A 24369-nucleotide genomic window follows, 5' to 3' on the forward strand; every position below is an offset into this window, starting at 1 on the left:
CATTTGTTCCGACATTATATCCACTTTACACTGATATAAACAATCATCCGAGTTTACATACTCAATTCTCAACTTGTTTAGAAATTTAAACGTTTATTTATAAAAACTTTTTAATTGCGAGCAACATTAAATCACTTTATAAATAATATACGAATTAAAATGATGAAACAAATTTAGTGATTTACGATATTTTTTTTCGAATAAGCTTAATTGTTAAGTAAGAAGAAAAAGGAGGAAAGATGGTCATTGGACGAGAACCACTGGTTGCCCAGGAAAATGTGAACGTATGGACAGCTGAGTGTCCCTCGAGGTTGTTCAGTGTCGTCAGTTCGATCCGGTCAGTGGGCCATTCAGCATGAGCAACGAGCGCAGTGAGTATATATATATATGTATATATATATATAGGTATATATCTATATATACTTTTCATTCCAGGGATGCTATGTACTTCCTTGTTACGATGACCTATTATTAAATCACATGAGAATTTATGGAAAAGTATTTCTATCGAGTAATACTTTCCCTCTCTCTCTCTCTCTCTCTCTCTCTCTCTCTCTCTCCCTCCCTCCCTCTCTCTCTCTCTCTCTCTCTCTCTCTCTGTATCTCTCTGTCTCTATCTCTCTGTCTCTGTCTCTCTGTCTCTCTGTCTCTCTCTCTCTCTCTCTCCCTCTCTCTCTCTCTCTCTCTCTCTCTCTCTATTTTTATCGGTCTAACTCATAAAAGATAATTTTCTATGAGTTAGTTTTCACTGTAGCTGTTTTTCTTGTAGACGTTCTGAATGGTCTCGTCAACACATTTATTACCTTCTAACATCCGGTTTGGATTTTATAGTCTTTAAAATCATGAGCCAGAATTTGCGTTTGTAACGTGATTAAGAAAGTTGACTGGCAAATTTTTTACTTTCTTTTCAAGAATAAACTATTGAATTTTATTAATGATATTTGTTGTAATTTGTTTGTAGAAGAGAATGCGAGTGCTTCTATATACTCGATTGGCAGTCAAAGAAACTTGGTATCCGTCAAATCTAAAAAAGCTTTGTAAGAAAATATCTAAACTAATCTAAAATTTTAATTTTGTACTTTATTCTTTGTTTTTAAATTCATTGACTTTTATCTCAAATCATTCTTTATTTATTTTTTAAAATTTCATTTAAAAAATACTCGAGTACTCTTATTAGATTTGTTTTATCAGAGTTTTTATATCTTTTATAGTTTGAAGAAACGTATTCAAATATCCAGTCTCTTGATGATAATCCTATTCGTTCTGGTCGCTTCCTTAGTCGTTGCGGTATTGGTACTTGCTATACTTTGTGAGTAGTCTTTCATTATCGTTAAAGATAAATATAATGTAATGTAAATGTATGTTTGCGAGAAAAATTTCTCATTGATATCTCTAATCTCATACTATAATTTGTAGACTAGTTGTCAAATGATAGATAACTAGTAATCAAAATTACGTAGCTACCCACAATTTCCATCCGATTGTTACTTGTTTCAGACTCTATGGTTAAACATGATATGAAAATATGTGATTCGGAAGATTGCGTCAGGATAGGTAAGCATGATTTATGTAAACGATATGATTACGATTATGATTTATGTCAGATGATAAGATTGACATATCTTTTCAAATGAATAGAATTCTTAATAATGTTGACAATTAAAAGAAAAACTTGTATTACTTACAAGATCATTTCTTTTGATCAGCTGCTAGTCTTAAGGAATCTATGGACACGTCCGTAGATCCTTGTGACGATTTTTATAAGTGAGTATTGTTTATATAAAATTGTAAAATTTTATGTACGAGTATGTTGCAAAGAAATCTATGCACGATGCACTTCAATGACGCAACCCTTTTCACTTATACGTCTTAAAATGAAATTGCCGTATATTTCTATATTTTTAAAGTGCATTAGGATTAGAAAAATCAATATGATATATAAAGTATGTGAAAAATAATAAAAAAACAAATAGTCTGTAATATTTTTGTCAACATTTTTTATAAATAAATTTTATAGTAATATACGTGATACAAATCGAATTGCATATACAATGTAATTATAAGTGTGCATATATATATATATATATATATATATATATATATACACATATATATATCTTTCTTTCCTCTTTTTTAATCGATTTTCAGATATACGTGTGGCAGATGGCCTCAAGAACATCCGATACCGGATTCTAGTCTAACAAATTCATGGTTCAATGAACGAACCGAACGAGTAGCTAGGACGATTAGAGATTTGTTAAGAAGAAATATTAGCGATGGAAATGCACCTTGGTCTGTGCAGCAGGCAAAAATTTTGTATACCAGTTGCTTGGACGTCGGTAAGTACGTTTGTTCGACTTCGAAACATAATATTTAAATTATTGTTGAAGTTAAATAAATAAGAGTTAATAAACAAATAAATCGATATACTATTTTTTTAAATACTTGCTGAATATTTTTTAGCAATATCTAATATTTTTTTTTCACACTGCGTATTTGATCTGTATAAGGTGATTGTATAAGGATATTTTTTGTATAAGGTGGACCTTCATTTCTTCCCTTTTTTTTTCAGAGTCACTGAACGAATTAGGACTCTCGTCATTATTTGAGTTGTTAGAACTACTCAATTTACCCTCAACTCCTGCAGCATTGACGAAGAAGACGAGAAATTACATCGATCAAATGGCTAGAGTCAAAAGAATTTTAGGAAGGGATGTTTTAGTTGGTCTCGACGTTCTACCCGATCCTAGAAATGGTAGCAAAAATGTTATTTTACTCGATACACCAATCATGGGTAGTCCCTTCCCCAGGTAACATAAAAATTTTATTCTTCTTTTTTTGTTAGGAATTTAAAATAATTTAAAAATAGAATTAAAATAAAAAACAACACACGCACGCTCTCAAACATTAAATGTTATAAGTAAATAATTACATATTTATCTTTTAATAATTATTTAATTATATTAATGAAAACAATTTAATTTTTAAGTGACAAAGAATTAGAACACCGTCTGCAAACAATTAGATCACGAATGAGAAAATTGGATACGATATTAGACGAAATAGACAGAGACTTAGAAGTGGAGTTACTGTATATGTTCAACGTTATCAAGGAAGTTATCAGTAATGGTACATTGAATGCTTGCACTATTGAAAATGAAAGTACATTTCCTAAAGAAAACGATGTGAAAGATGTATTACAGAACATTTATGAATTTAGTGGTACTTTATACTTGGTGAGTTCATTTTTCTATTTCATTTGTTATACCATTTTTTTAAAGAAGATTATAGATCAATCGTTATTTATAATTACATATATGTCGATTGAATTGCAAAAAATTTGTCATTCATAAGATCCGACATTTTGATTGATACATTGTTATATCTTTCTAATCATTAACTGTGATTGACATTAATCATGATTAACGTTAAATTAGTGTATTTTATGCGTATCCGTGATGTGATTTTATGTACTTTTTCTTTTCTTGATCTTTTTCGAACAGCTGTCTCATCTCGAAGTTAATGAGACTTTGACAGAAAAGGATATCAAAGATGAAGATTATATGTTTGTTGATGATCTTCAGAAATTGACGGACGAATATGTGATCGAAATAAATTCGAGTCTAACACCTAAAATTATTTGGAGACCTTTTATTGAAACACTTTTTAAAGACGTTGTTACTTTGGATCTTTCTGGGAAAGATAAAGTTCTTGTGGGAAATTTGGAATATTTGAAAGATTTGGCTTTGATCATTGCTTCTAGGAATGAAGAAGATTTAGGTATTTATTGGAATTTATTGGTTTTATAATAAATCTAATATTGTATGTGTGTGTGTACGTGCATGCGTATATATATACATACATAATCTCACTAATTTAAAAAAATATATATATAGTTGAAATGATAGTTTAATCTCTTACTTTTTCTCATTTCAACATTTAAAACAAATAATAATGTTAATCTCTGTTACAGAAACATATATATGGTGGGTCGTCGTCGACATAGTTGTTCCACATTCTTCCGAAAAATTACGACAAACTTGGTCTAATTATCTTCACTCATTAATGAACGTTGAAACTGTTACATCCCAATCTTTATATTGTGCCGAAGCTGTGAACCAACTAATGGGTTAGTACGTACATCATTCTATATAATTGAAATTTATTATTATTATTATTATTATTATTATTATTATTATTATTATTATTATACTATAATAATTTACGAGCTGTTTTCGTTTGTTTCTTTTTTATCAAAATAATTATTATATTAGGTATGGCAGTATCATGGTTATTCGTTGATAAATCTTTTCACGAAGAAAAAGCACCGAAAGTTCGCGAAATGTTAGAAGATATTAGAGCAGCTTTTGCTTCATTAGTTCGAAAAACTGATTGGATGGATAAAAAGACTAAGAAAGTGACGTTAGAAAAAAATGATAAGATGTCTTTGGAAATTGGCCATCCAGAGTGGCTTTTTCAGGAGGGTGAACTCGATGAATATTACGAAGATGTTAATACAATTTACTAATTTTTATATTTAAACAACATTTTTTTAATCTCTTCAGGAACGATTCTTGTGGTATATAATTTTTAATCGATAGTAATTAAATAAATAAACTTTGGTCGGGCCTCGACCAAGTTATGCACCAGCAATCAGTGGGCTTTTACTTGTCATAATAATCCCTATTAGTCGCCTTTTACGACAAGCAGGGGATACTGTGGGTGTATTCTATCCCCGACCCACAGGGGAAAAAAGAGTGTGTATATATATATATATATATATATATATATATATATATGTATAAGAAGAATTATTAAATGCGAATTTTTACAAACATTAAGCTAAAAGTTACGTGTGTTACTACCCTTGAAGAGATTAAAATAATTAATGTTGAATGTCATTCAATGTTCCTTGTAATATGATATATCTAATGGTATTCTATGTTCTTTCAGATAGATCTGTCGGAAACGAAATATTTAGACAATATGTTACAAATCGTTCGATCAATTTCACTCGCAAAATTGGAATGTCTTCACGACACTAATTTATACAACGAATCATAGTAAGTAAATTTCTATATATGTATATTTACTTGTTACTTTTTATTTAATAAATTGTCAAGGAAATAATTCAATTAATATGTTTGACATTACTTAAAGTTGGGTGACAGATCCAACAGAGGTCAACGCCTTCCATACTTTTCAAGTGAATCAAATTAGTACGTAGGAAAATGTATTATATAATTTCCTTTTTGTAATAATACTATTTTTTATACATCCATTTTATTTTTTAACACACATGCAGCTATTCCCGCTGGAATTCTCCAGTTTCCATTCTACGAACTTGGTCTGGAGTAAGAGTTACAAAAACTTGATGAATTCTGATTGAGTTTTTTAAATAATCAATATTTATGAGCAAATAATTTCGATTACATTAAAAAAATTTATCGATTTCAGGGCTTTAAATTATGGCGCTATCGGTACGGTTCTTGGGCACGAATTAACACATGGTTTCGACAATAGTGGTAGACAATACGATAGCAATGGCAATTTAAGACAATGGTGGACCAATGAAACGATTTTCGAGTACACCGAAAGAACTCGATGTTTTATAGATCACTATAACAGTTATTACGAGGACGAGGTATACTTGCATTAAAGAAGAAAACAGAAAGAAGAAAAAGCCTTTTAATAAATAATTATTCACTAGATGTTGATACTTAAATGATGATTTATTTAAGCTATTAATTAGAATATATAAAAATAATAGATTTGAACAATTTTATGGGAAATTCGATCTTTACTTTAAAAAGTTGAACGAGCATTTGACCATAATTGAATCCAATATTGTCCGAGTAGGTAGACGATTACGTGAACGGTGAATTGACCTTGGGAGAGAATATAGCCGATAATGGTGGTTTGAGAGAAGCTGTCATCGCTTACGAAAGATGGAAGGCCAGACACGGTCAAGAGGCTTTACTTCCCGGATTTACACATCTAACACATCAGCAACTACTCTTTCTCAGTTTCGCTCACGTAAGACGATTTAACTGTTAAAGAAATTTTCATTGGTTCGATCGAATATCGATAAGTATCAAGTTATTTTCACGTGCTTTTAGCTGTGGTGCGAGTCATACACCGCGTTGTCCTTGAAATGGATGCTTCAAGATTCTCATTGTCCTGGTCACGTGAGGCTTAGAGCAGTACTTAAAAATTCCAAGGAATTTAGCGAAGCCTGGAAATGTCCATTAGGATCTAATATGAATCCAGTTAAAAAATGTCGTCTCTGGTAATAGAGGATCACGTCAGCTTCCTTTTTATGTTTCAAAACTTATGTAATTAATAATTATGCTCCAAGGAATTTGGCAATGTTCAAAAGAGTTCCTTAGGATCACAGTTAATCCAGTTTCATCTGTTGTCATCGGCTTCCTTCTTTTTCAAAATTTATATGAGACACTAATTAATAATAATTAATTCATCTCTCTTGTAAGAAAATGTCGAAAGGTGATAATCGTTAAAAACGAAGAGACGCATTGTTGATCGATCGGATCGTAATAATTTATGTAAAAAAGTAATCTTAAAACGTTTGTAATAAAAGGAATTTATTTACTTATAAAATCTACGATGCGTGGTATATTCTGCGTATTATATTCATAAAATAAAAATCGGTATTCCTATATTTTATTTTATGGACATAAATTTAGCAGATCATCCTATGATCATATCTAGAACAAACTTGTATTTCATTGAAATCGTCCTTATATTAATTTTCGATGGAAAAATTAAATAAGAGAAATTTTTAATAGACGTATGCACCATTTTCGTCAACGGGTTGAGTATATTCATTTGACGTTTTGGTAACAACCGTGCTTGTCTTTGTCAACGAAGTATCAAGAGCAACTGGTTTGCTGTCAAACAAACGATCGGTTGGCTCTACTTTCTTTCCTTCGACAACATCGAGATTTTCTGGAACTGGAGTCGGAGCTGGAGTTGGTAATTGGAAAAATGACCCAAGATTTGGAAATTGTGGTAATTGCGGTAATTGTGGTAGTTGTGGAAATTGAGGGAATTGAAGATTTGAGAAAGTTTCTTGGAAGAATGTACCGATTGATCCAGGTTCTTTAACTTTGACGTTATTTGTAAATAAATGATTGTTACCTGCTAATGGATAAGGAACCAAGTTATTTAACTGAGAAGGTAGAGGTTGATGTACTTGCGAGGTGTATAAGGAATGTGGGAATTGGTAAGAAACACCATAAGTATATGGACTAACATATGGATTAGGTAATTGGACGTTCAATAATTTCTGTTGATTACCAAGGCTACCACTGTTTCGAAGATTAAATTGATAAGCTGTGTCGAAGTCAGGATGATCAACGAACGTGCTCGATTGGTCAACTGTCAAAGGTACCAACTTGGAGAAATCAGTGTTGGTGTTGACAGGCGTAGGAAGATCATTTACCGGAAGGAGTAAACTGGAGTCTACCACTGGAGTTTGATGTGCTACATCTGAAACTGTTAATGATATAATTTTTTTTCTTTAGCTCGTTGGATAATTATGATGATATTTATTGTGGTTTTTTGTTTACCTTGTGGTACGGTCAGCTGAGTTTTCACTTGAGTTTCGTGAACGGTCTTTGTTTCCTCTAAATGATCATGGACTTTTGGTAGTACTGTCTGTTCCACTTTGGTATCGAGCAATGGTACAGCCGAAGTCTTCGAAATAATTCATATTAAAGATTAGACAAGCAAAAGATTTAATATTTAATATTAATTGGTATTACATACGAGGATGATTGGTAAAAATAATAATTATAATAAAAATGTTAATGTTATCAAAGATTAAATGTGAATACATTATATTTTTTTTGTCCAAAAACTCTTCGACTCACCTTCACCGCTGGAACCCCGTACGAAGTTGACTCTTGAAGGTTTCCTGCTGTCTAAGAAAGAATCGATTATCTTCAGAGATTTCCTCATTAAAATTTTTAAGAGAGATCAGAATTTTTAATATAATATTTACTTTAATTTCGACGGTAGTTACGGGATCTCCATAGGAAGTAACCGGAGCTTTGACCGAAGGAGCTAAATAATCTACGGTTTCTTTTTGCGATAGAGTCGTCTATAAAAATGAAATTTTTTAATAAAATTCTTTTGTAAAAGAAAAAAAAGAGAAAAAGGAATCTACAATTATATACATCTCTTGTATACGTACATATACCTATATATTAAACTAAAAAATATGAAAAATTGAAATATATGTATTTACCTCGACTGGTTTTGTAAAAGTCGTAAGAGTTTTCGATTGTACCTTCTTAGCTGCATCGACAACAGGTGATAAGTATTGTTTGTTGAGTGTTTGGACTTGATTAACCTAATGAAATCATTTCCAAATGAATTCTATTGAAATAAATAATTATTATTTAGGCTTCTTTACCTCGGGAATTCCATAACTAGGTATTGGAACTTGAGGATTATTTTTTACAACTGTCGTATGCTGCTCTGTGCTCAATGGTTTGCCGGGTTGATAATTAGGCGGTCCGTAACTCTGTTTTAATTCATCGTTCGAAACACTGTAAGAACCAACATAGCCACCGAGAGATCTAGATACTTCTAACTCGTTCTCCTGATGATGATGATGATGATTATGATAATCAGTTCCGTAACGTAAATCACCAGGTAAAATGTCTCTTTTTGATTTTTCAATGGCTGCTGTTAACGCTGCCACCGAACACAGCTATTCAACAAATAGAAATCAAATTAATTCACCTATTTCTAAATACATAAGATTAATTTTTATTTTGCGAGTTAAACGATGAATTTCGAAAATAAAATTTACAAAGATTCCATTCAGTGCTTAGGAAATCGATCAATCAGAATCATCTTTATTTATTAGCTTTATTACGTAATTTAACAAGTTTGGACGATTATGAAATACATTTCTTTTTCTTTTTTCTCCACGTTTTATCTCAAATAACCTTGTCAGTTTGTTTTCCTTTTCTTGTATATAGATATATTTATATCAGTTATTTAAGAAAATTGTTCGCGATTCGAAACTTTCCCAATTCTATAAAACGTTTTAGCAATGCTATAATAATGCGTTAACTGATATGTGAAAATAATGAAAAATGTTTATGTATGTAATATATAACAAATTGTCATTGTAAATGATGCAAGTTTGATAGAAAAAAAGGACAAAGGGACGAATTAAAGAACACCCTTACCACTGTTAGCAGGAGAAACCTCATGTTGGTCGTACGAAGTGTGACGAGGAGTTGAGCATCTTTTCGATGGTATTTCGACCTTTTATACCTGGCAGATGTTGTCTCCAGGTGATGTTGCAATCAAAGTGGCATTGGGAAGAACTAGATTTTTTAATTGACTCCTCCTATAGATTCACTTCCATGAATTTTCAAGACGAATAGCGACGACAAATATATTTCCTTTTTTTTATTCGAAAAAATATATAATTAATTTTTTATCATTTTCTGTGAAAATTAAATGAATTAAATAAGTAAAATTTATCTTTATAGGGCTTCAGTTCTTTTCTTTTTATGTGTGTGTGTGTGTTGTGTGTTAAAAATAATCTAAATTTTCTGTTACAATGTGTTGTATAACACAAACCTTTTTTTTTTTGATACTTGATATTATTTTTTAGTGGTTTAATTTTTGTATGCCTACATCACGTGTATTTGGTTCGAGTTAAAAAATAAACGTCACTTTTATCGAGACGAGCTGAAAAGTAGGATGCTTTTAAAGTATAGAGATAAGTGACAATTTTCACTATACTTAATGGATCGATTTTGTAGGTATCACATGATTTACGTCTGTATTTGATAAAGATTGGCCATTAAAATGAAGTACATTCTTCCATTAAAGTTCATTTCTTTTTATATTCTTTTAAGACATCATTCTTTGTTTCCACTTTGATTATATCTGAGCAACAATTTGAAAAGAAGAATAATGTAATTGTATTGCGTTCAAAATATTTTGATTATTACGAAATAAATTATATTCAAAATTATTACGATTGGTCCGATCAGTTTGTAAAGTTCACGAAATAGCAGATACTATTATGATCTTCATCGTATATTTAATTAGTCAGGATAGAATGTGATCTGTCTTGTTTTCGTTTTAAAAATGTAACTCCATTTTTATAGTTTTGTAACCTTGATAGCTCATGAAATATCATATATTTGGAGATTCTATCTCTTTCTCGAGTTTCATCCATTCAGACCTACTCTCTCTCTCTCTCTTCACGTTGATACTTCATTCTAAATTTCTGCTATCAATGTTATATCCGAGGTTATAAGATTGCATAATTTTCACCGATCTTTTGTATAGGTATAGAATTACATAAGAAAGTCGTTTAAATGTGTAAGTTGATTTGAATCGATCGAATGAGTTTTTGAAGAAAGATTGTGTTTTATTTATTTAAACGATAAAAATTCTTTTCTTTTTATTTTGTATGAAATTATTCGAGTAAGATCGATTTATTTTTTATCGCAGCATCTGTTTTCGGTTCACAATTCGTTTTGTTTATAAGAGAGAAGTCATTACTTTTTAATATCGTGCTTCAGCGTTATTTCACTTTTTCGAAATTATTACTGTGACGCTATTTTTTTAAGAGAAATTAACTGTTAAGATCGAGCGGATTAAACACGCCTGATTGTGTGCAACCATAATACTTATCGTGTGAAAGTTGTCTATTTTCCAGGCGCATAAAAATCTATGTATTAAACTGATTAATTAAATAATTTTGCTGAACATTAATAAATATTTCATTTAAAAATGTACCTTTTTTCCAATTTTTATTATAAATATACTACTTGTTTTAATCTTTCTATTCATTTGTTGAAATGACACGTTATTCCTACCTCATGGACTTTTTATTTATTTTTTTATTTGTGTATCTAATTTATTTATTTATTTATTTATTTATTTATTTATTTAGAGAGATCCCCGTGAATTCTTGACATTCCCCTATAGCTTTTTTTCTCATCCGAACGTGCAACTTCCTGAGGCGTATCTCTCGTACGAGCGTCTATATTTCCTGACATAGCATACGCCTTTTGGAAAGTTTCCGTTCTTTCCTTTTGTACCTTTGTGCCTTTCTCCGACGTACTTTAAAAATATCTTTAGAATCTGTAACATAACGCGAATCGATCCTTCAGCAAAGTCTACTGTGAGAAACAACTCGACTGTAACGAGAACGTTACTTTGGCTTGACCGTGGCAATAGCCAATTCGAGGAGTAAAAGATAAACGATTCAATAAACTTTCAACAATAAAAATGAATAATAATGAAAATAAAAATAATTACTCTATTTATACGATCATTCTTAAGAAAGAAGTAAATACAAATTTGTATATTCCTTTTACTTTTGAATTTCCTTGAAGACTCACTTTCAATGATAATCCTTTCACCATTCCCTCCTTCGTTTTCTATGTATCATGCTTTTGAGAATGCGATTACTCTCTCCACGCGCACACATACAAATAATAGGAAACCAAAGTAAATTGTAACGTTACTTCCTCTTCCATGACTCCGATTGTTTAATTGCTAACAAGCTATCCTTTTTATCCCGTTCGAAGCAAGTACGTTCGTAAAAAATAATTAACAAAAATAATTAACAGCGAAAGGAAACTATTAATGTTTTAAAGTCGAAATAACGTTCGAAAATCCTTTCCATGCTCGACAGTGAACGAGGCCAAAAGTATAGTAAAAAGGATACACGATTTGCCACTTAAAATATTGCTGACGCATTGCTCAACGAATTCATTTCATTCTTGCTGGATACGATGATGCTATTGACAGGCTCTTAAAACCACCAAGATATGCACATTTGTTGATATCTACATGTTTCATGCGTTACCATTAACGATTTCTAATTAACGCTTCTAATTACGTAAGACTCTTGTAACCATACCTTTTATTTGTTATTTTGACACATAAAAAAAATTCTTCATCGTAGCTCATTATAGTCCTTTTTATATCCTTGAATCTTTATAGATTAGGAAGTTAGAGAAACGGAGAGAAAATTATTAAAAATATTTTTATCATGAGTTTTTAGACAATTACGAATGTATAATACGAAAAGAAGGAAGAAATTCGTCCGAGCGTTCGATCCTTTCGAAAGATCGAGCGAATGTATAGAACGGGTCGTCGAACTTGCTCGCTCGCTCGCTCGTACACAGGACATCGAAAAAAGGAAGGTTACAAAAAGGAGAGAAGATGGAGACGAGATTGGCGAACGTAAGCCAGTCGGAAAGAGAGTGCTTTCTTCGTGAACCGACGATGGTGAAGGTCTCCGTATATAAGCATCTAACCGCACTGCAATTGTCAGTGTGCTTCCTCTGTGATAGGCAATACAGATCACCCCCACATTGCTCTAACCGACGTGCAAGATGCTCGTATTACGATTTGTAAGTTTCTACGTCAGGATCTATCTTCCTTGGGATTCATCGATGAACCGCTATGCCGATTAGGCCTTACCTATCCATGGATACTATCGTGCTTTCTTTCTTTTTTTCTTTTTCTTTTTTTTACCTTGGATATCCGACCCACTGTCTATCGATCAACGAGAGTCGTCAGTTCGTATTAATAATTAATTATCATCTTTCTTTCGTTTCGATGAATCGCTTCTTCTTTTTTTTTCTTGGTTTCTTTTGTTTCTTTGTTTGTTCTTTGAACGGCGACAGTATCCAATTGTTGCACTTCTAATCATTAATAGTTGTCACGGATGAACTTTCATAAATTTCTAAATAATATTTGCGATCGGTAAAGAACGATTAACTTTTCTAAATTTTTTTCCAGCGTCGAATAAAAATTAACAACTTTCAATTTCGCGTTCGCGTTGAAATTTCACCACCAACTTATTTCCTTAATTAATATAATAGTAATTTTGTCATTATCTCAACAGTAAAATCTTTTGCAGATTTTAGTGACCGTCGCCGTGGTAGGAGCGAAGGCTTCGCATTTTTCGTCATACGAAGGCCACCATGGTTTTTCTAGTCATCCAAAGCTCATCTCACAATCGGTCCAACTCAACGAAGTACCTACGAAAATTATCAAGGTCACTAAAACTGTAGCTATCAAGGTTCCTGTCCCGTATCCAGTTAAGGTAAGCTATCTCGTCGAAAGCAACGAGTCGTAACGAACGAATTCGCGTTTCATAGAAAATGTCATTAGAAAAACTCTAACATTTAACAAAAACTTTTACGGTAGTTGCTTCCTCTAATTGGCAAAAAAGATATCCACTCAGTGATACCTTTAAAGAGACAAGATCAAGAAAGTAGTGAAAAGTGAAATGAGAAACGTGATCTTGAAACGTGACACTTGTGTACTCGCAATATGATCCATTATGTTGGTATTAATTAACCGGTCTTTTTATTAAAGTCTCTGCAAGAATATAACAATAACAATAATAACAGTAATAATAAAGATAATAATAATAAACGATCATCTTTTTTAACATTGGCCAGGTTAGCTACACAATCGCGTCTTTGATCTTATTTGATTTATAAAAATTGTTGTTCGACTACGGACACATCGATAGTCCCGAATCGATTTAGTTTGCTTATCCTTTCTCTCAATCAGGTGCCCCATCATATACCGGTTCCAGTGCCTGTGAACCATCCTGTGGCTGTTCCGGTTCCGCAGATAGTGAAAGTTCCTGAACACGTGCCAGTAGAGGTGGAGAAGCCGGTTCCAGTCGAGGTTCATCAGCAAGTGCCGGTAGTGGTCTCGAAGCCGGTACCTTTGCCACAACCAGTACCCGTACCACATCCAGTAACTGTTCCAAAGCCAGTATTTTATCCTGTACCACATCCAATACCTTATCAACAATCGGAAGGACATTCTGCTGGATATTCTACAGGATATTCTGGAGGAGAGGGAGATCATATCGGTCATGAGTCTAGATATACCACTTATACCGTTCAATCACCAGGACATTACGAACAAGAACATTTCCAACCTTCGCAACCGGATCTATCATCGGAACATCATTAATCATCATAATCATTTTCCTTTAGACCTCGGCAAGGAATTTCTTTCTTTTTTTTTTTTTTGTTTATAGAAAAGAATTTTAATAACTTAGGAGAGATTATTATGTTCATTGAGCGATCATTAAAATATCGTTATGATAACTCTAGATCAAATTCGCACGTTAGATCAAATTATCGTTTTGATCTAGAACGTCACGTTCTGTTCTTGTACATAGTTTACGATGTAGTTAATTTCTTTACACATGTGCGTTAAGTTTTTGTTTTTCTTTATATTGTTGCTTTTTATTTCTTTCTTTTCTCTTTCCTTTCCTTTTCTTCCTGTTTTTTTTTTTGTTAGACTTTTATATAGGTTATTATTTTTTAATAAAACTTTGTCTAATCAAACGTTTCTTCTTCTTCTTTTTTGTAACTTTAATTGTGTCTCTAAGTATATTTATTAAAAAAACATAATACTTTGTTTTCAAATGGTAGTCACCACTCGTAGCCGATGAATCGTAGAAAAATTTCCTGTTTCCACAAAAAAATTGAAACTACCTATCTCGATTGACCGGTTACATTAAGAAAAGTTTTTACGATGTTTGTTTTATACAACCGTCTTGCTTTCGGCGAACGTACGACATTCTTTTTTCGTTTATATATACTGTACACGTTTTCTCGAGCAGAATCGAATTACTGTTTACGGAAGGAAGTAAGATCAATTTACCGAGGATCGAGAATATTCCGTTAAACCAAACTAGAAAGCGACGTTTCTAGTATTCCATGCTTTCCTTCATTTCTCTCTTACCGCAAACATTATTTTATTATCCTCTTTTTAATTTTTTTCCATTTTTTTCTGATTTTTTATAATAAATATCTTACAACGATTCATACATCATACGTGCATACATACATTCATACATACATACATATATATAAATATATGGTTATGTCTTGTTATCATTGATTAAAATTTACAATTTATTTCATTACTTGAAATAAATTATAAACATTTAGATTCCATAAATGTTCTATAGGCTCTCAGGAATACTATAAGACCATAAAAGTTAATGGCAAACATATAATAATTGAGAAATAAGTAATTAAAGTACACGAATGTACACGATATATATCTATATATATGAATGCCTATCCAATAATCGACCACCATGTTGTCGCAAAAATGTTCGATTTGTAATAGTATAACATGATAGTAGTGGAGGTCGTCGAATAAAAGGCGGGAAAACATTTGTTAATTAGTTAGTGGTACGCTAGATGGCGCCAGATATACTGAAATGTCATTTTTATAATACCAATTCTGTACGTCAGATGGCGCAAAGAGGATTAAGAATTATCGGTATTATCAACATTTAGTATCATTTCCTTAAGGTAGATGGCGCCAGCGATATTAAGGATGACAACGAAAAGAAATAGAAATATATTTTAATATATTAAAGAATTATATATTACATTGAAGAATACAAAAAAACAAAAAATATAAAAAACTCGTTAATTGTATCGTTAAATAACTCTTTATGAATCCTCATGGTCTTACATTAAAGCAAAAGACCTACGGAATTTTTTTATATTAACGTGACCACAATTTATACTCATTATACAATAAATATTATTAATCAGTGATGTATGCTTGCGCAGATAATTTTTATAATATGTAAATGTCTATATTTCATACTGAGAATGATAATAATTATATATATAATATATTTTTTATTATACTAAATCCCTGGCGCTATCTAGCGTAGCAAAGAGATATTGAATTATTATCATACCGACATCATTTTTAACCCCTGGCGCCATCTAGCACAAGGAAATGATATTAAATGATGATAATACCGATTCTTCTTGATATCCTTTGCGCCATCTGTCGTGGGGGATTGGTACTATAAAAAAGACATTTTAGTATCTCTGGCGCCATCTAGCGTATCGCTAGCTAATTAAAAAGTATTTTCCCGCCTTTTATTAGACTACCTCCACTATTATCATGTTATACTATTACAAATCGAGCATTTTTGCGACAATATGGCAGTGGATTATAGGATAGACATTCATATATATAGATATACAGAATACATTGTTTTTACTTTAAACTTTAATAATTTATTTCTCAGTTATTAGGCATTTGTTATTAATTTTTATGATCACATATTATTCCTGAGAGTCCATGAAACATTTGAAATGTCTAAATATTTATAATTTATTCCTGATAATGTAATAAATTATAATTTTAACAAGTGATGGTATATAGATACATGTACGTAAATATATGTAGAGTGAATTATAGTTCAATCAGCAATAGATTAATTTTTCTCGTAAAAATAAATAGGAATCAAAGAATATAGAATATTGCGAATGTAAAATAATATTGTTTAATTGTAAAATAAAATTCGTGCTGCGGATATTCAATGCTGTTAAAAAAGAATCCTTTATCTAAAAAAATTTTACTCTACAATTATAATTTATTTAAAAAAAAGAAAAGAATTGACTTTTTTCTGATTGAACCATGAATCATCTTCTGTATATCTTAAAATCAATGGATCATTCGATCGATCTTAGAGATCTAGAACTGACATTTCGAACATGATCGAATAACAATTGTTCATATCTTCTTTAATAAGTAGACTTGACATTTTTAACTTTAATAAATCAATACGTATTAAGAGACTAAATATATTAATACTTTTTTTAAGTATCAATGTTTTGTAAGTAATAATACATTTTTTTTATTTATGAAGAAACATATATTGTATAAAGTAGATGATAAATAATATAATCTGTTAAGTGTATATTGAAATTTTTAACAGTAATTATGATTTGATACCAACTAAAAAATTATTAGGAGCGCCTAATCTCTAATTATCATCGTATTTCTCTTAATGAAAAACGAGGAAGAATAAATAAAAATTCATTCGTTCCTTTTTTTGACGGGAAATATTGTACACATGTCACGTGGCACGTCGCCGTCAATGAATGAAACTTATCGATTGGAAATTTTTTGCTACGCGTCCCTTCATCGTCCTTTCTCTTCGTTTTAACGAGTATCTCGCTCGAATTCATGTAATCATTTCTTACGAGAATCAACTACAGCCATCGAATTTCGCTTTCGATCGTTATATTCTCATACATCGTTTCGATCCACTTTTAGTATCAACTTGACATATAATTAGCTTCAATTTTCCACGTAATTATACTTATTATTTCTTCTCTTTGCTTTTTGCAAGGACAGACGGAGAGAAAGAAAAACAAAATGTATGTATATCAAAAGATAAATACTACATAATATAATATATTTAAATTATGCAGAACTCTCAATACGAGATTCTCACTTTGAGATTCTCAAAGCAAGAAAATGAAGAAATCCAGTATAGCTATCTTCTTTTTTTTTATTTTTTATCCTTTAAAATATATCATCTTTCGAAGTACCACGATTTATCTTTTCTTCTTTTTGACGACATTATAACGCTCATGGACAAATGTTTTCCGTTTACCGAAGGTTGTTGTTGTCGTCGTCAGCCATTTACCAAGAAGATTGACCACCATAAGAAAGGTCAGAGGAAACATAGACTCCATAAGGTTGAGCTACCTTCACTACGTATGGGGCTGGTACTGGGACCTTGACCGGGACGCTTACTGGAACTGGAACAGGACGGTCAACCGGGACAGGAACATGTTTCGTTACTTCGACCGGATAAGGCTTGGGTACTTGTACCGGGTATGGTCTATCTACTGGTACTGCATATGGAACCTGAAAATTTAATTAAAATTATCGAACGAAAATATTCCTTATTCTCGATCAGGTTCCTGCTTTTTCTTTTCTTTCATTTTTCTTCTTTCTCTTTTCTTTTTCTGTTTTTTTTTCTGTTTTTTCTTTCTTTCTTTCTTTCTTTTTTTTTTTTTTTATAACATTGACGTTATTATTTCGAAATCAACGTCCTTGCGACTTAGAAGTACTCGTTGACTTCTAAGATCAACTAGAGCGTGATTATTAATACGAGGTCTTCTATTTTCTACGTCGTTGCCTTTCAATGATCGATCTTACCTTGATTACCTTCGATTAAACGTTCGATCGCGTATGTTTTTTTCGAATAAGTTGATTAGAAAAATATTTTGGTTGGACCGACAAAGCGCTCGGTATTCCTTCTCTCGATATCTAAATTCGATAATTGCAAAGATTTTGCAGTAAAAGGATCAGATATTCTTTTTTGTTCTAATCACCTTGACTGGGTATGGGACGTGTTTCTCAACAGTTACGGGGACCGGGTGCGGGACTGGTACTGCAACTTCCTTCGTTACGACCGTAGAGACCCCATGGCTGATGCCGATCGATGGGTATTGAGCGGAGTACGAACTGATGCCGACCGTAGGGTAATGGGCAGCCGAATAAGTATTGAGTCCGCCGTATCCTAGACCGTATCCGTATCCGACGAGTCCTCGTTTATTTTTCTTCGTCTCTTTCGTTGACGTTTTTTGGGCTACAGCCAATGCCACGAGGGCGAAAAGTACAAAGATCTGGAATTTCGATATCGTACACCTAAGTTTATTCTCTAATGTACATACCTATTTGCTCGTAAAACTGTAACGTACAAAGTTTGGAACGCGTTACGTCATCTAGTCGTGCATTAAATCTTTTTACAAGATTTTGATAATGTCGTTTCGTTCGTTACCTATACGCCTATACATGGCAAACTTCTCCATTCGTATTACACTCGAGAGAGAGAGAGAGAGAGAGAGAGAGAGAGAGAGAAGTAGTGAAACAGTTAATACATATCAAACTTTGTCTAAAGTTTCTACAAAAATCATGCATTGGAGATACTTTAGAACGATAAAAAAAACTTATGGACTCGTACGTCCCATGAATTCATAATTAAGTTCCCTATTGTCTCTCTCTCCTTCTCTCTTTGGTACATTGCATTCAAATGAACTTTCACAAAAGTAGAATCGAATTAATTACCTTTGCGTTCATGTTGAGAATTCGTACTTGGTTGGTTCGATGCGTTTTCGACTGATGATTTCGACCGAAAAGATTCTCGCTTTTATACGTGAAACCGATGAACCCTCGAAAAAGCGAAAGACGTTGATGGTCATGGTGGTGGTGGTGGTGGTGGTGGGCTACCGAAATAAAGAAAAAAGAAACCGGGCGTGTACGACAAGTAGCGAGAAGAAACCAACTTCTTTTAAAAGTTCTCCTCCTCCTCCTCCTCTCTCTCTCTCTCTCTCTCTCTCTCTTACGCAACTATTTTTTTTCTTTCTCTTCTTTTCTTCCAGAAAAAAGGCAATTTTTTTTCGAATCGATTATATTCTCCTTTCTCGCGCAATATTATTCTTAAAAGAATTAGGTATAATAAAAAAGATCAGATTTTTACATATCCGACGAATCAAAATAGATAAGTCTCCTCGATCAGCATTTTTCGAAAATAATCGCACGTACATAGATGGATATCTATCATTAATTCTTGAATTAAATGATACTGATCGAACATCTTGCGTTTCGTCAAATCTTTTGAATATTTTCTCTTTTTTTATTTCGTCTATTTCGTTTCGTTAACGCCTGACAAGAAACGTTTACGATCACGTTACGTATACTCATTCGTTTCTACGCGAATTAGAATTTGATTTTCAAATATATCGGACACCTCTTTCGTAGACCCTTTACTCTCGTAATTACACTTCTCTCCTTCTTTCTCTTTCTTATTACATCTTTGTACCTTGGCGATATTCAGAGCCCTACCATTACCAAAATTGGTCCGAGCCTTTTTAAATTTCTTTCGCTAATTGGCCAGCTGACCCGAAATGAAGAAAGTAATGAAAAGATCGATCTAGATATCGACTTATCGATCTTTCGTCCTTTTCCCTTAATTAACATTGTTTTTAAACGACGGCGCAACTATCCCTACTGTTTTTTTTATGAAAAAATAATGGTAAAGATCGAAGAGACAAGTATGAATTTTGTTCGTATTATTTAATGAATTACTTGTCACACTTGAAAAATGAATTGGAGACGATTCCCCAGACGTATTCTAATCCGGTCTCATCGATTGCGTCAGTATCGAATCTTTATAGTTGATATTTGTCACCACGTCCGGGATATCTTCTCGAAAGATCTTTTATTATTTTTTTATTATTTTTATTATTTTCTTTTTAATCAAACTAGTCTACCGAGAAGAACTGTATTATGGATTTTGGATTAACATATGCAAATCGACGTACAATTTTTTCTTTTTCGTAAACTTCTCTGTAGATCCTTTTTCCAAGAAGAATTTCACGAGCCGGCATCTTCTTCTTCTTTCTTTGTTTTTTGATTTTTCGAATCGTTCGAAACAAAGATTTATATATCACGCACGATCATTTTTTTTTTTAAACTACTTTTATGAACTCTACAGAATCGTAGACGCTTGCTATAATTTATAATTAATATAATTCGATGAATAATTCTTTAAATTATAAACGTCGCAATCGTATTTGTCAAATTTAAAAAGATGACATAAGTTTGCGTAATTTTAATGGACGTATTGAATCTTTTTGAGTATTGTGCTACTTGCGATAGTAACTTCCATTGTTATGAAAATTGATACGATTTCGTGACTTTCTTTCGAGAAAGTCGACGTATTGTGAAAGAGAATAAGCGAATTGCCGAGTGAAAGAGAGAGAGAGAGAGAGGGAGACAGAGAGGGAGAGAGAGATAAACATATGATTTCTTTAGAAAAACATTTACAAAATCAATTTTTTATTTCATGAAGTTTAAGTACTAGGGTAAGAAAGAGAGAGAAGGGGAGCGGAAGGATGTTTTTTTTTGGTTTGCGCTCGTCACGATGTTTTGCGATGTTGGGTGTTAGGCAAGGAGTTTTGGAAGATGGAATAGACGAAGATAGAAAAGGAGGAAAAAATTTCATCTATAAATGACCATAACCGCCCTTAAGAAGAACGGGAACCGTTTCTTTGACGACGACAGGTTGTGGAACCGCAACTGGAACTGGATGAGCTACTGGGACTGGTACTGGATGAGCTACTGGTACCTGTGAATAAAATATGAACAAGGTTTATAATTAATTTATTCATACGTGTTAATGATATTATCAATTAGTATTCTAATGTTTATGTATGTGTGTATGTGTGTATAATATTATACGCATACAAGATAAATATTTATTAAGTGATGTGCATAGATTCAATAGAAAGGTGCATAGCTTCTGATTAATAATTGTTATGTCCAACTATGCGTTTTTCAAGATTATTAGGGCTTACCTTGACTGGATAAGGTGCAGGTACAGGTACTGGTACCTTAACAGGGACAGAGACGGGATAAGGCCTGTCAACTGGAACCGTTACGGTCTTGGTCTGAACAACTGGATAAGGTCTGTCAACGGGAACGGCAACTGGCACTGGGTGTGGGACAGGAACTGGCACCTAAAATCATCAAATAATATTCGGTAATTTTTCTTACTTTTTACAAATAATTTTGACACAAATCTCTGTAAGACTCACCTTCACTGGATAAGGTCTGTCAACAGCAACCGGGTAAGGCTTTGGTACTTCAACCGGAACGGTAGCAATTGCAACGGAGTGACCACCTTCGTACCCATGACCACCCCCGTAACCTCCTCCGTATCCCAATCCAAGACCCAATAGACCACGCTTTTTAATTGCCTTTTCTTCCACATTCTCTTCTGCTTTCTCACCGGCATATGCCGCGGAAATCAGCATCAAGCAAATCTAGAAACACACAAGTTCATTATTGTTTCTCTAAGATTTAAATTATATATATATTTTTTTTATTCTGCACAATATATTTTTTTTCTGCACAATAGTTGTAACGTACCAAGGTCTTCATGTTGACCGACTGTGTGCCGAGTCTCGTTTGCTAAATTAAATCGGTTTGTGTTGTATTCGAGGAAAACCACCCTTTATATAGGGAGTCGACTTTCATTTCGTACGTACACCCCTCCAATGGGAAGCCAATGGCCGTGCGTTAAACCATCGCCACACCTACCTCACGCCTCTATTTACCTACCATAGAATCCATATACCTATTACATATTATAATACATAATACGTATGTTAGAGATACCTTGGTTGTATAACTAAATAAACGTGTATCGTTTTAGATGATGTATACTACGCGCACGGATACACGCACGTATGTATATATTATGTTTACTCGTACTATCGATTTTTATGGGCACATATGACTATTCTGCATAGCTAAGTCAACGTTCAGCCATTTTATGGGTATACGTGAACGAGCTCAGTACCGATCAGTAGATTCTCTTTTAATCGCAAATCTATTGATTTTCTCCTCTCGATCACATCTACGTGTTTCCATCCTTTTATTCCCTTTTCTTTTCTTTTTTTATTCATTTTTTATTTGTGTTAAACATAAAAATGTTTTCAATTTAATTTTCTCTTCATCGCAAATTGGTAACGATTATTGTGTTGCAAGATTAATTAATCTTGGATAAAAGTGCATCGATTATGTTGGCCGAGTATCTGCAAGTGTCATTTTCCATATAATTGTTTATAAAAATACTGTGCAATTACTACTACGTTATTTAAAAATGTTTTCATTTTCTCGATCGATTAAAATAAAGAACTAATGACTAATAAGTCATTAAACAAATGCCATAACATTTTATGATATAAATTTCAATTTAAAAGTCCCCTAAATCTTTTCCAATTAAAAGGATTTTTACTTCGTATTGCGATTATGGCACGTATCTCCTAGGTGCGATTTTAAGCTCGACACACATGACATTTGCCCTTCTTTTCTTGTTTCGATTCTTCTTACTACGTTAAACGTTCTTAGTACATTGAAAGAATACATTTATTTCGTTTAATTCGTCCAGTCGAATTCTTTGACAAATAAATCAATCGTGTCTAAAAGTAATATATTTTAACAAATTATAAATATTTTTACTATTACTATTCGATCTAAAACGTATTAAAATATCAGGAAAAACCTGTTGATCTTTAAATTTGAAAAGTATTGAAGGATCAACAAATCGTAATTGTCACTTCTCATCAAATAATGAGCTTTCCCTACAGATCATTACATCGATCATTATGATAATACGTTTTATCTCTCAAGTATAGTAATCGCACAGGATAATTGAGTTAAAAAAAAAAAAGTAAGAATTCGTTATCAAAAAGTTAGAAAGCGTGATGTAATTCGAAGTTTGCAATCGAGTTAGGTTCTTTAATGTGAAAACTGGACGCGTTTGATTATCGGTTATGATCTTTACATTCGACGAAATTAACGTCTCTCTCTCTCTTTCTTTCGTCTCTACGCGTCGAGAGACAGATTTTAAGAAACTATTCAGACTAACCCGACTTGTTTGTTTCTTATCTTACTTTTTTTTCTTTTTTTAGGGGTAGTGAAAGAAGGAAGAGAACAATCGATGATATACAGTCGGATAAATTTAGACGCGTTTGAACGTCGAGATAGAAAGTCATGCTCGTGTCTCGATCGTAAAAGAAGACGAAGAACGAGACTGACTTGCCGAAGCGATACGCTCACGCTAGTAAGTGGGAGACTTGAAAGATAAGAGTTTCTGCGTCAGTCGATACGAATGTATAATACATGGATTCCGTAACGTTATTCATGTTTGACGTAACTCTTTCCTAAAGAGTAAAATTCGAGCTTAGAAATAAGAGAGAAAGAAAGAGAAAGGATGATTGTTCTTTGATATTTTCCAAGCTAATACAGGATTTTGTATTTCCATTCTACGATTCTAGAAAAAACTTTTCGATAGATCTAGATCTCTGATCTCAGATCACTGATCTCAAACAAATGTTCAAATGTTGTTCGACGGATCAGACACGAAATCTGTGGTTGAATTAGTAAGGCATATCTCTACAGCCGGACAGGCCTAGTTTAAAAGCTTCTCCACGGTAGAACGAACGTGAACTAGCGTGCGAAATGTAATTATCAACGACGTGCAAGCGTCTGTGCGTGCGTTTGTCAATTTCTTATGGACTGCCGAGCACGCAATGACAACGACGATGATCGATTTCGCAAGACGTTCCTACTATGCATCTGATTTATTTCGAGATTAACATATCTTTTAGTCATTTTTTTATATGACCAACATATATCATTGACGTTCTCTTCGTAACGTAAATATATATGCATATACATATGTGTATATATATATATATATATATATATATATATATATATATATATTTACAAGGTAAGAACAAGTATGAGAAAATTAATATAGTATTTGCTCGTATTTATTTAAATTTTCTAATGCACGAGTTAAAATCGTTGTCAATCTTTTCTGCGTTCTGAAAGTAAACAACTTATTTATTCGGTTAAATGTTAATTATTATTCGATTCGCTCGAGAAATCTCTCGAAATGAACTTAAA

The 24369-nt window shown here is 32.6% G+C and overlaps 5 protein-coding genes across 7 annotated transcripts; 2 read left to right on the forward strand and 3 right to left on the reverse strand.

The window, feature by feature from the left end:
- The first annotated feature begins 348 nt into the window (after positions 1 to 348).
- Positions 349 to 6464, forward strand: LOC127070598 (endothelin-converting enzyme homolog). 2 transcript variants are annotated; one of them, XM_051008751.1, is made up of 18 exons: positions 351 to 371; positions 436 to 498; positions 962 to 1037; positions 1212 to 1309; positions 1498 to 1554; positions 1707 to 1764; positions 2149 to 2339; positions 2573 to 2810; positions 2990 to 3236; positions 3504 to 3780; positions 3974 to 4129; positions 4275 to 4510; positions 4954 to 5063; positions 5161 to 5219; positions 5306 to 5354; positions 5458 to 5644; positions 5860 to 6036; positions 6120 to 6464. In XM_051008751.1, exons 4-18 carry the CDS (start codon positions 1246 to 1248, stop codon positions 6291 to 6293), a joined length of 2280 nt encoding a protein of 759 aa, XP_050864708.1. In that variant the 5' UTR covers positions 351 to 371; positions 436 to 498; positions 962 to 1037; positions 1212 to 1245; the 3' UTR covers positions 6294 to 6464. The 2 variants fall into 2 exon arrangements, with proteins under 2 accessions (XP_050864707.1, XP_050864708.1); XM_051008750.1 differs by lacking the exon at positions 436 to 498 and having other exon boundaries at positions 349 to 371.
- Positions 6465 to 6585: 121 nt separating this feature from the next.
- On the reverse strand, positions 6586 to 9280 carry LOC127070599 (uncharacterized). 2 transcript variants are annotated; one of them, XM_051008754.1, is made up of 7 exons: positions 9225 to 9280; positions 8438 to 8737; positions 8270 to 8374; positions 8024 to 8122; positions 7893 to 7943; positions 7590 to 7716; positions 6586 to 7509 (listed from the first exon to the last, which is right to left on the reverse strand). In XM_051008754.1, the coding sequence occupies exons 1-7, from the start codon at positions 9246 to 9248 to the stop codon at positions 6800 to 6802; spliced, it is 1416 nt and encodes a 471-aa protein (XP_050864711.1). In that variant the 5' UTR covers positions 9249 to 9280; the 3' UTR covers positions 6586 to 6799. The 2 variants fall into 2 exon arrangements, with proteins under 2 accessions (XP_050864711.1, XP_050864710.1); XM_051008753.1 differs by having other exon boundaries at positions 6586 to 7515.
- Positions 9281 to 12356: 3076 nt separating this feature from the next.
- On the forward strand, positions 12357 to 14037 carry LOC127070941 (zinc finger protein 512B-like). Its single transcript, XM_051009573.1, has 3 exons — positions 12357 to 12425; positions 12938 to 13123; positions 13600 to 14037. The coding sequence occupies exons 1-3, from the start codon at positions 12408 to 12410 to the stop codon at positions 14011 to 14013; spliced, it is 618 nt and encodes a 205-aa protein (XP_050865530.1). The 5' UTR covers positions 12357 to 12407; the 3' UTR covers positions 14014 to 14037.
- Positions 14038 to 17255: 3218 nt separating this feature from the next.
- LOC127070692 (zinc finger protein 512B-like) lies at positions 17256 to 19042 on the reverse strand. The gene is made up of 3 exons (XM_051008974.1): positions 18955 to 19042; positions 18219 to 18512; positions 17256 to 17748 (listed from the first exon to the last, which is right to left on the reverse strand). Exons 1-3 carry the CDS (start codon positions 18964 to 18966, stop codon positions 17521 to 17523), a joined length of 534 nt encoding a protein of 177 aa, XP_050864931.1. The 5' UTR covers positions 18967 to 19042; the 3' UTR covers positions 17256 to 17520.
- Positions 19043 to 20735: 1693 nt separating this feature from the next.
- LOC127070922 (zinc finger protein 512B-like) lies at positions 20736 to 21926 on the reverse strand. The gene is made up of 4 exons (XM_051009517.1): positions 21820 to 21926; positions 21486 to 21713; positions 21246 to 21407; positions 20736 to 21016 (listed from the first exon to the last, which is right to left on the reverse strand). The coding sequence occupies exons 1-4, from the start codon at positions 21829 to 21831 to the stop codon at positions 20894 to 20896; spliced, it is 525 nt and encodes a 174-aa protein (XP_050865474.1). The 5' UTR covers positions 21832 to 21926; the 3' UTR covers positions 20736 to 20893.
- Between the last annotated feature and the right edge of the window lie 2443 nt (positions 21927 to 24369).

The sequence above is a fragment of the Vespula vulgaris genome, chromosome 19, assembly GCF_905475345.1.
Source record: "Vespula vulgaris chromosome 19, iyVesVulg1.1, whole genome shotgun sequence".
NCBI lineage: Eukaryota > Metazoa > Arthropoda > Insecta > Hymenoptera > Vespidae > Vespula > Vespula vulgaris.

Coding starts and splice junctions, on each gene's coding strand:
- LOC127070598 (XM_051008750.1), top strand. Junction 1,038..1,211: donor GTCAAATCTAAAAAAGCTTT/GTAAGAAAATAT, acceptor TATCTTTTATAG/TTTGAAGAAACGTATTCAAA. Junction 5,645..5,859: donor ACAGTTATTACGAGGACGAG/GTATACTTGCAT, acceptor TTGTCCGAGTAG/GTAGACGATTACGTGAACGG.
- LOC127070599 (XM_051008753.1), bottom strand. CDS start 9,248: ATGAGGTTTCTCCTGCTAACAGTG. Junction 8,738..9,224: donor GGTTTCTCCTGCTAACAGTG/GTAAGGGTGTTC, acceptor TTTGTTGAATAG/CTGTGTTCGGTGGCAGCGTT. Junction 8,123..8,269: donor CTTTTACAAAACCAGTCGAG/GTAAATACATAT, acceptor TCATTTTTATAG/ACGACTCTATCGCAAAAAGA.
- LOC127070941 (XM_051009573.1), top strand. Junction 13,124..13,599: donor CTGTCCCGTATCCAGTTAAG/GTAAGCTATCTC, acceptor TCTCTCAATCAG/GTGCCCCATCATATACCGGT.
- LOC127070692 (XM_051008974.1), bottom strand. Junction 17,749..18,218: donor ACGTCCCATACCCAGTCAAG/GTGATTAGAACA, acceptor TTAAATTTTCAG/GTTCCATATGCAGTACCAGT.
- LOC127070922 (XM_051009517.1), bottom strand. Junction 21,408..21,485: donor ACAGACCTTATCCAGTGAAG/GTGAGTCTTACA, acceptor TGATGATTTTAG/GTGCCAGTTCCTGTCCCACA. Junction 21,017..21,245: donor CTGCACCTTATCCAGTCAAG/GTAAGCCCTAAT, acceptor TTTTATTCACAG/GTACCAGTAGCTCATCCAGT.